Raw genomic sequence first — 12,048 nt, 5'->3', positions numbered from 1 at the left:
AATAAGTCAAACATTTACATTCACTTGGATGCTGACAGAGTCTCACGAACCAAACCATTTTCATGCTTCTTTTCCTTAATCCATAAAACTCCAACATCCTCACAGGTTATGTCTTTTAGGACTTTTCCCCCAAAAAATCAGTTTTGTAGATGGTTTTATTCTCCCAACAGATTTAAGAGGCTAATTCCCACCATGCAATTGTTTTATATTCTAAGGAGTCAGAAATGCTTCAGTGTTATTTTAATTCTCATTGAAACAATAGGAATTTAAAGTTTGCCCTAAAGAATTGTGCCTTTCAAAGAGTGGGAGCTTTCCATAGAAAGACTGAATGTACAGAATGCCAATTTCTGCTGCTGTGTCAGACAACTGATAATTATTTACAGGAGCTTTATCATGGACACAAAACCTCAAGAGAATATTTACCTGTTTCTTTCAATTCCCTTTCCCCTGCCCTGGTCTGCTAATGGAGAATGGGGAAAAGCTCCATCCCATGCTCACAGAAGAGCTGGATCTCTACAGTGATGAACTCTGAGGCAGGAAAGGGGTTTGATTTTTCTCAAGTGCAAGTTTCCAAGCCACACATGAAATCCACTCTGTCCCATTCTCACAGTGAAATTACCCAAGTTCCCAACTGCAAGGTTTGCCAAGGTGGCTACTGGTAAATTCTTATCAGAACAAACTCCAAAGCAAAACAAAAATAAATCTACAGCACAGGCTGAGCCTCTTCCTTCAATTGCTTCTGCATTTCAGGAGACAAACAGTGTTAAAGGACTGCAGGCTGCTGCTGCTATTACACCAAGCAGTACCATGACTAGTGACAGGTTAGTAAGTTAAAAATACAACAGAAATGGAACTTGTCTTTCCTATAATTATGGAAAGAACAAGTTTAAACAGCACTCCAGCATCAATTCACCAATATTTGATGTATTCTTTAATATTCATTTGGTGTCTTTGTCACAGAGACAAGAAGAAGCAGCAAGGTAAGGTCTATTTACTGACTACTGCAAAGCACAAGCAGCACGTTGGTTAGTGCTCAAAACAGCCAGGAAATGTCAGGAATGCACTTTTAGAAACTGCTTGGGCAGTTCAGCTCTAAGCTGTGATGCACAGTTTGATCACAAACAGAAGCAGTGCTACCAACTCCAAAAACTCTAACTGCTGGAACTTACTTTTATCAAATCAGCTGCAAGGCATAATTAAAAAATTGGAGTGTTACAATTTGACAGATAGGTCTGAGAAATGATTTCCATGTTTGTTGAAGTCTGGAGCACACACATTTACTATGAAACCAAACTACTGCAAAGGTCAGTGACTTGGCTCTGAGACCATTTCCTCCCCACCCTGGCTCTGCAGTAACCCAGGATATCAGATTTTAACACTTGCAATGCTTTGGCTTCCGTGCTTTGTCATTCTCTTCCCCATTTAAGGGGTTGTTTCCCTTAAATTCCATATTTTAAACCTGCAAAGTCTTTTTAAAACATTCAAAAGTAGTGGCAGAATTGATAACCCAAACTGAGATGCACGTCTCCCTTTTTAGTCTGACTTACAAAAAGATTGCAAAAAAAGAGAATTATTCAGAGGACAATTAATTGTCCAAATGTCACAAAGCCCTTAAGAAGAGGATTTGTATTTAAACTATTTTTGTTTATTCTTCTAGCAGCTGAACTTTTATTGATATTCTATATAATTATGTATCCAGTGGAAACCAAGTGCCATCCTGATAAACCAAACAGCACTTCCAACTTCCTCCAAGATGAATTATTAAACAGTTTATCTGGAATTTAAGTCAGTTCAGTGGCTTTTTTAACCATCACAAATCACTAATTATTATAAAACTGATACCAAAACCAGACATATCCCTTCTTAAACTTGTCAAAAATCTATTTCAAAGCACACCTGTGTTCCATGTAGCAGCTCAGAGGCTCCACACAGGTGTTGACTGCTCCAATGATGAAAGAAGATTTCACATCTGGGTCAGGGTGAGTCTGCAGAGCTTGCACAACATCAATGACATCAGTGTACCTGCAAGAACCAGAATGAGAAATGGGCTCAGAGAACCACAAGGACACAGAAGGAAAACTGGATTTCTATGGAAAGCAGCTCAGAACTTGGCAAATCCAGAGAAATTAAGCAAATCCAGACAAATCAAGCTGATTGGAAGTTACATTAAAAATAAATTATTAACAACTCCAGAGAAAAACAGGGTAAACTTTGCACTGGTAAGTGCAGCTTGCAGGATGCACAATAATAACACAAATATTTTATCCTAATGCCAAGCAAGTTAAGCACAATTTGAGTTTAAAAGGGAATAAAATAACAGCATCTCTCACTTATCAGCATCCTAATTTAAACATGTTTCTATCATTAATGCACCCATTTTTTATCAGGACTTCAATCACTGTTGTGTTTTATCTCTGTATGACATCAAGACTTAGGTGAACTTGAGTTTTAATTTTAGGTATTTATTTCTCAGCCAGTTACAAATTTCCCTCTATTGTCAGTTATTAACTGAATGGGAGATTTAGACAACTCCAGCTACTCTAAAGCTGAATATACAAACATCCAACTACCCAGAAAGAATTAAAAAACTCAAATTATCTGTTCCTGAAGTCAATGCTGCTACTAGAGTATCAGTTATTTTGCCCACTGGATTTTACAGCATCCCTACTAATTACACAAAAATAAATAAATCAATATGGCTCTAATATGGAAAAAATTATGGTTTTTAGCACTATCAGAATAGACCATAATGAAGAAAATGCTGAGCTCCATTTCTATATCCTTGTGAAAAGGAAAAACTGGAAATCATTCCAGCCAGGTCAGGGCAGTGCCTCATTCCCAGTGGTTTTTGTCACTTTCCAATGACTCAGAACCAGAGGGGAAAACATCCTGCAGATGATCCTGGATCTCAAATGCTACAGTGAGATGGAAATGTCAAACAGAGGTGGCTCAGTCTTCACCTTTATCCCACAAGGAAAGTGGCATTTATCCAAAACATGTCACTAAGCCTTACCCTGCTATCACCTGCTCCATCAGGCAAGAGCAGATTTTTGACAGTCTGAGCTCTGCTGGCAGTTCTGGAGTCAGAATCACAGAACCACAGAATTGTCTGGTTGGAAGGGACCTTTAAAGGTCATTTTAGTTCAGCCCTTTGCAACAACCAGGGAGATCTGCCACTATCCCAGGTTGTTACAACCTGGCCTGGACACTGCCAGGGATCAGGGAGCAGCCACAGCAAATCTGGGTACCCTGTGCCAGGGATTCCTTCCAATATCCCAACCAAATCTTCCCTTTTTCAATTTGAAGCCATTCCCTGTGTCCTGTCCCTCCATCCCTTGTCCCCAGTCCCTCTCCAGCTCTCCTGGAGCCCCTTTAGGCTCTGAGCTCTCCCTGGAGCTTCTTCTCTCCAGCTGAGCACCCCCAGCTCTCCCAGCCTGGCTCCAGCCCTTGGAGCATCTCCTGGACTCCTCTGGACTCTCTCCAGCCCCTCCACATCCTCCTGCTGTTGGCCCCAGCTCTGCAGGTGAGGTCTGAGCAGGGCACAGGGGCAGAATCCCCCTCCCTGCTGCCCACCCTGGGGTCAGCCCAGCATGGGGGGTCTGGGCTCTGAGTGCCTCCAGAACATGGAAGGAAGGCTGAGGACAACAGGGACAGCAAATCTGAGTTTGTACCATGTAAACCAGAATCCCCTTGTTCCACACAACAATTCCAAGAGTTTCAAGCTTTACCCTTGCAGCACCACCAGGAGCCTCCTGCTCTTCCCATTTTGGGGGGGCTGATGGAGCCCAAGGCTCTGCTGGGCCTCCAGGAGCCCAGTCAGGAAACGCTGGAAGTGGGAGGCACTGAAACACTCAGGACTGTCCATGGTCTGGCGATAAACAACCCACCTGAAAGAGGCAACAAGGAAAGGGGTTCATGAGCTCTGACACCACAGCTCTGCTTCCTTCCTACCTTAAAAAAACAGAACAAAATGAGGTTTGAAAAGCCCAAAAATTCCACATCCCATCCTGATCTCGTTCCACTTGGCCGCATGGAGAAGGGGAATTCACTTGGCTTTCCATCATCTTTTTAAATCTATTTTTTAATCTATTTTTAAATCTATTTTTAAAATCTATTTTTAATCTATTTTTCTATCATTTCCAGCATAACCACATTCTTTATATGACTGCCAAAGGGGTTTTTGAGTGTTTTATGTTGTTTTTTTCCAATGCAATGTTCACCAGCTTTTTGAAAGCTGTACATCACATGAGTAATTCTGATCACTGGCAGCAATGCAGTAAATAAAAATTAGACACATTCAATTCAAGACTTTGGGAGTGAAAATATTTCACTGCAAAAAATAGAAACAATGACATTTGCAGGAAAACATGAGATGTGTTATTACACAAGCTCCAAAAGTCACCTTACGTGTTTGCCCTATAACAGAACCACAAAACTGTTCTGATTCAACTTGATAAAATCAAGACATTGAGTGAGGAGTAAAAAACAGTGCAGAACATGGCTAAGATTAAATGCTAAGGTGTCTGTAAGAATTAAAAGGATAAGATTTTTTTTTTATTATTATTTTCCAGAAGCTCTATCATCTAGAGGGGCAAATTCCTACAGCAGATTTATCTTACTGCCATACAACAGATGTCTGAATGTACCTCAAATCAGGCTAAATTAAAAACAGAAAAAAAAAGACAAAAAAATCAAAAAAAAGCATTTTAGAATCACTCAAATCAATAAATGGAAGTTCTTCATCACATGGAATAGGCAACAAAGAAATCTCCTGTGCTGTTCTTCTGTCTAAATATATACATTTAAAGACAAATCTACCTGACAGTCTGAAATTAGGTTTAAAAAACCCCCAAATCAAACAGTGATTTTTTTTTATTTTTTTTTTCCTTCATGCCAAGCTTGGCTTTTTTTTTTGGTGACCAGTGGAAGCAGAGCTGCACCAACCTCCCATGCTCCTTGGTAAAAGTGACAAGGAAAGAACACAGGTCACTGGAACGACATCCTGGCAGCCCAGTGAGGATGGTGATGATCACCTGCAACACAGCAACAGGGCACAAGGGAAGTGGAAACACCAAAAAAAAAACCACAGAAACACTCCTGCAGGCACCAAAAAGGTTGTTTTCCATGATTCACATAGATTTTTGTTTCTTTTTAAAAAATCCACAGTTAAACCGAATTTAAAAGCAGATTTTAAAAGGTTCCTAAGGGTTTATTAATTGTCAGAATGGTCTCAGCAACAGATCCCAGTAATATTCCCAGATTATATTCCTGCTGCTTTGGCTTTGTTTTCAGCAGATTTCAAAAGCTGGGAAGCTCCAAGGAAATATTTTCTCTAAAAATGCTATTTAAAGCATGCCTTAAGCAGGACAATTGTTATTGCCCCTATAGAGAAAGGAATGTTGTACAGATAATATCAGCAAATGTTAAATATCATGTGCTACCCCTATGCTATTAAAGAACTTTTATGTTCCAGAGAACAATTCAGTTAAATTATTCAGCAATTCATAAAAAAAACAAGCTGCTGCTTTAGGGCAAAGTCTCTCTGGGCATTAGAGAAAACACTTCACTTAAAGATTTACACCTCATTTTCTGCCTCTATTCCATCAGGTTGAAAGGCCATTTGCACTTCCAAAAGATTGTTAAATGGAAAAAAAATAAGTAAAAAACCAGGAAAATAAGGCAAAAATTGGTGGTAGTGGAGGAGGCAGAGAATGGCTGAACATGATTAGTATTTTATAATACTACAACAGAACTACTGACAGAATATTCCAAATATCCTATGTGAGGGCTAGGAATTATTGTGGGTTGTTTCCTTACCTTCTCACCCCCTGCTCTGCTGTCAGAAATGGTTTCTGACTGTTTTGAGAAGGACAGGAAGATGTGGCTCTCATCACTGGCTTGGTGCTGACACTGCTGACTGTGAAGTGCTGCATAAACCTTCCAAAAATAAAAAGTTTACTTCCTTACAACTGACAGCAAAATGATTTCATCCATATAAATAGCTGGGAAATTACTAAAACGAGAGTATTCAAAGGTCAAGCTAGAGAGGAAATAATTCATCTCAGAATAAAAACACTCTAGTGTAAAGTCAATTATTTAAGAAACATTTTTAGATGGCCATCACATCTACCAAAACAATTTTTTTATTATTTCTGACAGAATGAATCCCTTGAACACAACAAGAATTTCTCACCTCTCCAATTCTGGAATGGCAGCAGACAGTTTCAGCTCCCTGCATCTTTCCCCAGAAGAAAAAGACAAGGCATTGAAGAGTTTCTGAACACTGGAATGCCTAAAAGAAGGAAATTTATTAACCAGTTAAAAGAAAAATCTAAAAATTTCTCTTCTTTTAACCACATGGCTCCACAATAAATGGTATCAAAAAGAAATTGAGTGTTGAACTAAGAATGCAACAATTCTTTTTTTTTTAATTATTAGCAAAATTTAATTATCATCAAAATTAATAAGTAACAGCATTTTTTTTAATTGCAGCTTCTGGGCAATTGCACTGCACTGGGATGAACTTACAGCTTCTTTTGTTCCTCAGACAGGAATTCTTCCTGGACAACCCTTAAAGATAATCCTGAGTTTGTCTGGTTTTGCCATGAAGAGAAAACCTGGAATAAACCAAATCCATTCATGAGTGTCATGATTTTCCCAAATTTGATTTGAGTTCGTTTAGGAATTGTTTTTGTTCACTCAAAAAAAAAAAAATATAAGACACATTTTCATCAGCCATTAAATATTGCACAAGAAAGGTTTTGCTACAAGAGAAGCTGTGGCTGCTCCATCCCTGGAAGTGTCCAAGTGCAGAAATTTGGGATGGTGGCAGGGGGTTGGAATGAGATGTCCCTTAAGGGTCCCTTCCAACCCAAAATATTCAAGAATTCAAATCCAACAATCACATTTTTCAATTTTTTTTTTTTTTTTTTTTTTTTTTTTTTGCTAGACTGGAAGTGCTTTAGGAATTTACTGAAATTTCCTCATTTTCCCTGATAAAAATGCAGGTGTTTATAGCCCAAGTGCTCCACAGCAGGAACTGAATTCATACTTTGCTTTTTCAAGCACTGCTGTGATTTTTATACAGTGAGAAATTGCAGCAATCATTACTCGAAATTTAAGAAAAATTCTGCTCCCTCCCAAAAGAAAAGGAAACTCTTTGTTTCTCTAGGGAATGTTTTGGCTCACATCCAATTGCTCCAGCCAAGAGACATTAATCTGAATGCACTGGGAACTAGAAATCAGATTCAGATGAATCACAAAGTCCTGTCAGTGTTTGGAATTTCCCTTCTTTTCATAAGTAAATGCAAGAGCCATTGTCATTTTTCACAATGTCTGCAAGACAAAACAACTGGGGGGGGGGGACATGACTGCTTTCCATTAAAAACTCAGCATCCCAAACACAAGGCTAGGAGATAAAAACCATCAAAATCAAATATATTTTTGATATTAACAAAGGCAATCTTGCTCACGCAGCAGGATTCACACAACCAAAGAAAGAACCACTTCAAAACACACAGAAAAGACTCAAAAGAAATGCCTGGGAGGGATGGAAAAAAAGAATGGTCAAGGGAAAATTGTGTTCTGTAAGAGTCCAAGGGCTGGGGATAAAGTGAAAACATAGGTCAGGCTAAAAAGTGACAAAGTAGACTCTTTTGTATAACTTAAGGGAAGTTTAAAAAGAGTTGCTGTGGCATTGAAGAAAAAAAAAGAGAGAAATAACACATCTCAAAACCTGAACAAATTCTCTCCTGTATCTGTAGAGTGAGGATGGGAAGGGAATCACCTCAATCTCCTCCCAGGGTCTGCACAGCACATTTCAGCTCTGTGGGCTCAACACCTCAGTTTTTAACAAACCCAGATTTGGGGAACAGGGCAGCTGCAATTCCCTATTTCCAGCAGGCTTGGAAAAATCCAAGTAGGTGTCAAACCAGATAATTGAGAAGAGTAGAAGCAGCACCTGAATTTTAGTGAATTTGTGTAACCTGTGAGGCACTCAGATTTTTGGAGGAAATCAATACACACCTGAAGATAAACACTGAAAAAGCACAAAAATACATTTCCATGGTTTACACAATCAGGTACAATTTCATAAAGAGTTTTGTTCATCAGAGAATATCCTGAAGACAAAAGGTTTGTTTTATCTGCTGGAGAAAAGCAACTGGTGTGGTACCAGATGAGAAACTTAAACTACCCAAAAAACTGAACTTCAGTGTGGAACTGTTCAGCAAAAAAAATTAACTTAAAGGAGGAAAGGAATAAATAGCCCTGAGAAAAAGCACAAGGGAAATAAACACCCTCATCTCAGATACTACACACAGTTTGGATATCTACAGCCAAAAACCAGATCAAAAGAATAGCATTACAAATATCAGAAGAAAAAAAAGAACTTTTTATAGGCACAGATTAAAAAGAATCTGGTTTTGTTTTATTAGGCCAAATAAAGCAGAAAGAATAGGTCTGAGATTTGTGAGTATCTCGAGGATGTGTTTCTGGTAGAGAAAAGAAAAATAAAACAGATATAAAAGTAGAATTAATAAAATGGGCTGAAAATTCAAATACAAACAAACAAGAGATTGCCAACCATTCACACAGAATGGAACAGTGGGAGGAATTTAAACACTTAAGATAAAAGGACGGAGACATTTTATGGCACCATAACATGACCAGTGGGGACTACTCACTGAGCTAGGTGGTCTTTTCCAACCCAGTGTGATGAGCACATCCTAAAACCCTTGTGAAGCCCTAAAATCTCCAGGCTCATTCCTCAAAAGCACCATTGTTGTAAAGCTGGGTTTATTAAATCCTCTGCAGCACAATGCACAAAGCCAATCGACTTCAGGGAATAACACAATGCCATATGGGAGACTTCAAAACTTGAACCATCCAAATGTGTCTGACCACAAAAAAACACACAATGGAACCTCTGCCACTCCATACAATCCCTGTAGCAAATTAAGACACCAGAGCTACATTGAAATGCAGCTGAGAAAAGGAGTTTTTAGAGCCCTTGCTGCCTTCAGAAGGCAAAGTGAAAGCACATGGAGAGTATTAAACTCAACCAGCACTGGAAATTCAGACAGGAATTCCAGTTTCTCACACATCTAAACACACAGAGCAATTATGTGGTTTCTCTCCCACCCCAACTAAATTTATCTTTTATTTTACCTGTGAATAAAAAGCTTTATAAATCTTTCTTTTGGGGAAAAGTGCAATCATCAGAAAGTTGTTCTGGGTGTGGAATTCAACAGGGAGATGAGGAAGCAGGGAACTTTTGAAGTCTATAAGAGAGCAGCAACAATGCTGTTGGAATCCTGGAAAAGGAAGAAATAGGACAAGTAAAATTAATATTTCTATTTGGCATGACACAGGGATGGAGCAGGAGGGGTGGAGCAGCCCTCAGTTTCTATTCTGCAGCTACTGGAGATATCACAATTTTAAAATAAAAAAATCTGAGCTTGATCAAAGCACTAAACTGAACACAAAGCTTGAATTTTAATATCTTCTCTTGTCCACACCAAAATTTAGACCCTTCCTCTGCTACTTCTTCAAAAAACAAACTCTTTCTCTACACCCACATCTCCAACACAGACACAGATGAAAAATGAATTAAATGCCAGCTAAAAAGGTTCAATTTTTGTTCTAAGAAAACACTGACTTGTTTTTCTCAGGTTATTTTTTAGTTGTTTTGGATGTTTTTTTTTTTCCCAGAGTGGTGGGAGATGCCCTATCCCTGGAAGTCCATGAGTCATTCCATGACTCTAGAATCCAGGACTGGATTTTATACACAAATCTGCAGGATGCTGAAGTGTTTTATGCTCAAGCTCTCACTTGTAACCCTTTCCAAATCAAAGTTTTTGAAAATCAGAACAATTCAGAAGCATGAAAACATTTCTGGGAAATGGGAATTCAATTATGTAGGGCTCAAATCAGAATTTTAGTGGCATGCACTTCACTTTCAATAGAAATGGGCAAAGAACTCACTGTACTCATTGTTGAGAAGAAAAAGCTGAAGTTGGGGAATTGTTACATAAGCACTGGTATCATCTCAGAGACATTTGCAAACAGAATCTCTCTGCTTTGCTGACTGAGGGATTAATTATAAAAATAATCCTCTCAAAGTCACTGAGGTTAGTGAAGAACATATAAAAATATTCTCCTCAGAAAGAACAATTTCTTTTAAGAGAAAATGGCTTTTGGAACAGAATCCACAGATCCTGGATTTTGCAGGATGGCTTGAAGATTTCCTGAGAAGTGACTCCAAGCCCAACTCATCCACACTGCTGTCAGCAGGAGAAGTATCCCAAAAAAAAATCTGCTCCTGGAAAACATTTTGGACTCCAGAAATTGAAAAAAGCTGAAAAGCAGCAGCAAAAATCCCCATGGACATGAGGCAGAAAGGAGGCAGCTCCAAGTTTTACAAGATGTTCATGTTGTTGTGGAATCTAAACATTGCTTGGGAATATTTGTTCCCTTGATGAATGGCCAGAATCTCCCCTGCCCTCCATGGCCATGAGCTCCAGGGATTCCAGGAGTTCAGGGGCAGCTCAGTGCTGGAGCAGAATTACAGATATTTCCAAGTTAAAAAGAAGAATATCTTACAGGCATCATGCAAAAGCTGCTAAAAAAACTTCATTTTGCATCACTTCAAGGCTTGGTATCTTTTATTTTAATCAGAACATTAAGTTCTCCTTTTTTCTTTTCCATCCATATTGTTGCAATAGCTTTTGGAAAGAGTAACCAATAATTTGCCTGCTTCTCCTGTCACCTCTTAACAGTTTAAAAAACCCTCCACCCTCATTTTCTGCCAAGTCAGTAGAACAATAATACACTCCCTGTCAAGGCTCAGCTTCACACAAAAATCTGGCATCATTTCAAGAATGATGGCCAGGTCCCAGAAATAGCAACTTTTATGAAAGTGAGTGTCTTGACACAAACAATCAAAGGAAGGTCAATGTTAAAATAGCTTCATAAACATCAATCTGATGTCCAAGAAAAGGCAGCTAAGGTAAGACTCTCTGAGCTGCTGTGTTTTCATCTCCATTCAATCACACACTTTGATTGTATTTTACTGGTTTCCTGTATTGTGTGATGGAACCAGCCAGCACAATGCTGCAGGAGGCCACTGAACAAATGGGGAATACTGTACCTGAACAAAAGGCAAACTAAAGGAAACTGATTTTTTTTTTTCCCCCAGTGTTTAGGAAACAGTAACCAACATAAATAATCTCTTTTCCACCCTGAAGAAGTGCTGGTTAAGCCAGTGACTCCAGGTGGACAGAGCTGTTGCCATCACTAATCTCTCAATTCCCACTGAACACTGCCCTGCTGCCCAACTGAGAGATTCAAATATATTCTGAATAAAAGGCAGCATTTCACCCTCCAAAATACCCCATGACTTCACCACACCTCAAACTCTATCCCCCAAACTGAGAGATGGCTGATGAATGTCCTGTTCTGTAATTTTTCCTTTAATAAAAAGCAGTTTTCACACTATTAACACCACATTGCTAACTCCCAATACAAAATTCTCTCCTCCTTACTCACTAATTTCAGTTAATCAGCACCAAAAGTGCAGAGATTTGCATCAGTTATTACAGCTGGACAGACAATTAAAACTGAAGCTGAAATCTAAAACTTTGTACCAGGATCCAACAGAACAGTTGTTAAAAATGGATGTAAATTTTCTGACAGAAAGAAGAGACAAAATACTCACCCCATCATAGAGAGAAATGGAACTCATGTGGCTCTTGGAAATGGAAATGCTGCCGTGGTGGGGATCACAGAACAGAATTCCATCAGAAAAGAAATACAATTTGCCTAGAATTTAAAGGAAAAAAAAAATGTATGAGGTATAAATCAACATTTTGGATTCTCAAGGTGACTGTTCTCTTCTTCCTGAGGAAGAAATCTCTGCTCCTGCAGGATTTTGTTGTATTTAATAAGGAGTAATTTTGATTTGGGATAATATTTAGTGAGCACAACCATTCAGTCTTTACTGGATCTCACTATCATGACTCCAACTGTATCTGAGTTCATTTGACCCCA

At 38.8% G+C, this 12,048-nt stretch overlaps 1 protein-coding gene across 1 annotated transcript in view; it reads right to left on the bottom strand.

Annotated features, from left to right (window-relative positions):
• The window catches only part of DNAAF9 (dynein axonemal assembly factor 9), a 58,453-nt gene that overhangs the window by 10,901 nt on the left and 35,504 nt on the right, over nt 1-12,048 (bottom strand). The window contains 11 exon segments of the mRNA XM_079306091.1: nt 1,897-2,022; nt 3,729-3,887; nt 4,945-5,033; nt 5,818-5,862; nt 5,864-5,881; nt 5,883-5,937; nt 6,194-6,292; nt 6,529-6,617; nt 9,169-9,290; nt 9,293-9,314; nt 11,717-11,820. Of these exon segments, the coding sequence (XP_079162217.1) occupies nt 1,897-2,022; nt 3,729-3,887; nt 4,945-5,033; nt 5,818-5,862; nt 5,864-5,881; nt 5,883-5,937; nt 6,194-6,292; nt 6,529-6,617; nt 9,169-9,290; nt 9,293-9,314; nt 11,717-11,820 (928 nt within the window).

This window comes from Erithacus rubecula (genome assembly GCF_903797595.1).
Source record: "Erithacus rubecula genome assembly, chromosome: 5".
Classification (NCBI taxonomy): Eukaryota; Metazoa; Chordata; class Aves; order Passeriformes; family Muscicapidae; genus Erithacus; species Erithacus rubecula.
This window is presented reverse-complemented; position numbering and strand designations above follow the sequence as displayed.